At 32.2% G+C, this 3349-nt stretch overlaps 1 protein-coding gene across 1 annotated transcript in view; it reads right to left on the bottom strand.

Annotated features, from left to right (window-relative positions):
- The window catches only part of LOC111386147 (ER membrane protein complex subunit 1-like), a 15566-nt gene extending 12698 nt beyond the window's left edge, over nt 1-2868 (bottom strand). Inside the window, exons 1-4 of the mRNA XM_023010601.1 lie at nt 2686-2868; nt 2416-2543; nt 2263-2325; nt 1600-1721 (exon numbers count right to left, since the gene is read on the bottom strand). Of these exons, the coding sequence (XP_022866369.1) occupies nt 1600-1721; nt 2263-2325; nt 2416-2543; nt 2686-2786 (414 nt within the window). The 5' untranslated portion in view covers nt 2787-2868. The remainder of the gene's footprint in view (nt 1-1599; nt 1722-2262; nt 2326-2415; nt 2544-2685) is intronic.
- Nucleotides 2869-3349: the final 481 nt, after the last annotated feature.

A 3349-nucleotide genomic window follows, 5' to 3' on the forward strand; every position in this document is an offset into this window, starting at 1 on the left:
AATATACTTCAGGAACATAGGAAAAAAGCTTCTTATCTTTTCTTTTATTTGTAATGAATCTCAATGGAAATCTTAAGGAAACTCAAAAGAAACTTTCAGAGCATTATAAGTTTATTTATGTTTCTAAGTACATATTTAATATCACTGAACATCTAATTTAGTAATTAATGAACAATAAAAAAAATAAACAAGTTCATAAATACTAGTCTGATGGACAAAGCATTTTCCATTAAGAATTTAGAATCCTTTTTAAGTTTAGAACTTCTTTAAGTCTATTAAAATCCTATCATGCTTCTGACTACGAGCAAATTCAAGTGATTTCACAAAATAGTCAGAACTATTGAAGCTTTTACTCGATTGGGTGATGCAATTCAAAACTCGTGGTGCGCTGATTAAAGTTTCTAGATCTTCTCTTTCATCTTTCAATAATATTCAGAGATGTAGATCTGTTTATCAAAATAACACAATAAAAATTCTTCAATCCTTTGAACTTTGAACTCAAAGACGTAGCCAGCCCCCAGCCATTATCCATGCATGAATATATAACAACTGGGAAGCTTCAGCTCTTGACCTGCATATAGTATTAAGAAAAATTTTATGAACTATCATGGAAGGCAAGATTCGCTCGAAAATGACGTTTCTTGAACTGTCATTATGAACAAAGAATTTATACATGTTTCTATACATTTTCTGGCTGATGGGAAGTTCTTCTTATTCTTTCTTTGTTGCAAAAACATTTTTCTTGTTATGTGATTCATCTGGATCTTGTAGTTAATAAGCAATTTCTATATTTTGATACGAAAGAGATGTACATTAAAATTTCTAGATCTTCTTTTTTTTGAGTAATTTCAATGAGTCATCATTTTCATTTACTGGTTCTTTATCTTTTGAGTAATAATACTATTGTTTCTTGTTAGTTATTTGTTAAATTCTGATTAAGGAGCAGGATTTAAAGCTTTTATCACTCATTTTTCCTTTTACATTTATTTTGCTAAATATTTCATCTTTTATTAAATTTGAAATCAATCAATTCTTGAAGTAGTGGAGGTCAAGAAATAGTTCTTAATCGAAAAATTTGGTGCATGGCAATGAAGGAACAAATAATTCATGATAGTTCATCAGATAATGGAATGGAGGAAGTGAGAACTTGAGGGGGAAAAGCTCACTATGTCCCTCTAACTATGCATTTTTTTTATTTTAAATAAATTAAATTTCTTTGGACTAAGTGTGCTCATACTAGCCCTCCTTAGTTTTGAATCCCGACTATGTCCCTGTTTAAACCATTACCCTTCCAAAATTGCAAAAGAATAGAAGAGTCCCATGATTGTTCTACATGAGGATCCCTTAATGTTACCACATTTACTTGGCATGCCATGGGTTTGTAAACATCAGCAAAAATAGTTCATGGAACAGTCATCTCAGCAAAATCCCCAACCTAGGGAAGTGTAGCTCTGATGTACCATACCCTAAACTAAGTAAATAACATTCAAGTGCACATTGTCGTGCATTGGTAATATGATGCCAAGCCCTCTAGAGTCTAGAGATATCTGATGATACTTTTATGAAAGGCTCAAGGAAAATATAACAATTTTCACTCACTGGAATTGATAATAACGAATTTGAGGGTGTTGCGCCAGAAAGTATTGACTCCCACATCATCTGACCATCAGGAAGGTTCCAAGATCTCAAAATAGTTCCTCCTGATGACAGAGTTATAACATCTGCAAAGATATAAAATATTTACCTCAAACCAAATATAAATGCACATTGAACTTAAAGGTCAAATAACTTCTCTTGCTGCAATTCTTATTTAACTAGCAAAAGACTATACTCCGTTGTCTTTCTTTTGCACAGTTGACGCAAATAAAGCCAAAATAATAATAATAATAATAATAATAATAATAATAATAATAATAATAATAATAATAATAATAAAATAAATAAATTTTTGATAGGTAAAACTAAAGCAACAATAGAAGTATTTGTGGAAATTAGAATAGGAGTAATGGACAAGCATGGAATGAATTTTTTTTTCCATTTTACAAGAATTGATAATGACCATAAAATTTCACAAGTTCATCAAAGAGTAAGAGACATTAGGCAATTCTTTGCTTTAACTACTCCTATGGAAAAATGGACCAAAGGCAGTTAGCATCAATTCAAATCTTGAAGACTAAATATGGAAACCCAGTGATTTGCAGAATACTATAATTCAAGTAAGCCATTGAACAAATCTCACTCAAGATAGAGTATCATAATTACATTTCCCGAGCGCAATATCTATTGCATCGATGACATCGTTGGGCCCCAAAACATGTCTCCAAACTGCATGACATCCAAACAATTACCATTAATTGCAGTGGCTTGCTTAAAACAGATTGAGTTAAGAGCGTAATACTGAAGGTGGAAACTCACAAATCTCGCCACGACGAAGATCAAGCGACGCAACTACATTCTCCTCGGTGGAGACTATTACGCGCTTCCGTGCCGCCTTCTGAGTGTGAAACACTGCGTGCTTCACTTTCCCTATGTACTGTTGATGCCTACATAATTATGACAATCCAATCATCAAATACTATAAGCATGAAACATTTCTACGGTCCAATTATCTAATCTCCATAATCATGAAAAAAAAAAATTTCTCTACAAATTTAAATTATATGTAGATAAAGTGGGGAGAGATACCAGTCCATGTGGCCGACTTGGTCTTCGTAGATACAGAGAGCGGGACAGATGGACGAAAAGATGATGAGAACGAGCAGAAAAACCCTAATCGCCATATTCATGGCGACCCGTTGGAATCTCTCTCTACACTTTAACAGAGGTTGGAGGGTGATTGACTACAAGGGGGAAATAAATTAACGATAATTTAGGCCGGCTCCAATTTTTTTTGTTCTTTTTTTTTTTCCCCTTAATGGCTATTTATGAAGTTATTGTCAAGAATAATGCTTGTATGCCAAAAGTGTGATGGAGATAATAATAGAACCTATGTTAATACGATGTGATCTGATGAAAAAGTTAATTATGCTCTAAATAGTCCAATAATAAATTGTCATGTGGTATTATATTAAAAATTATGTCAATCATTATATTTATATAGCATGATTGTATTGTCAAAAACTTCCAACATTTTCAAATTGGCCGAAAATTCTTCTATATGATTTTTGAGGTGCAAAATATTCATTTTCTTCTATTTTCTCAATGATTGTTATAAAATGACTAATATGCCCTCTTTTTTAAATAAAAATAATAATTTCAATTGCAGCTTTAAATTCCCTCTACATTGAAAAAGGAACGTGCTGTTTAGTGTTCATTTTTGTAGCACTCTATTTCACATTCATTCCAGATG

Source organism: Olea europaea, unplaced genomic scaffold (assembly GCF_002742605.1).
Source record: "Olea europaea var. sylvestris unplaced genomic scaffold, O_europaea_v1 scaffold343, whole genome shotgun sequence".
NCBI classification, from domain to species: domain Eukaryota; kingdom Viridiplantae; phylum Streptophyta; class Magnoliopsida; order Lamiales; family Oleaceae; genus Olea; species Olea europaea.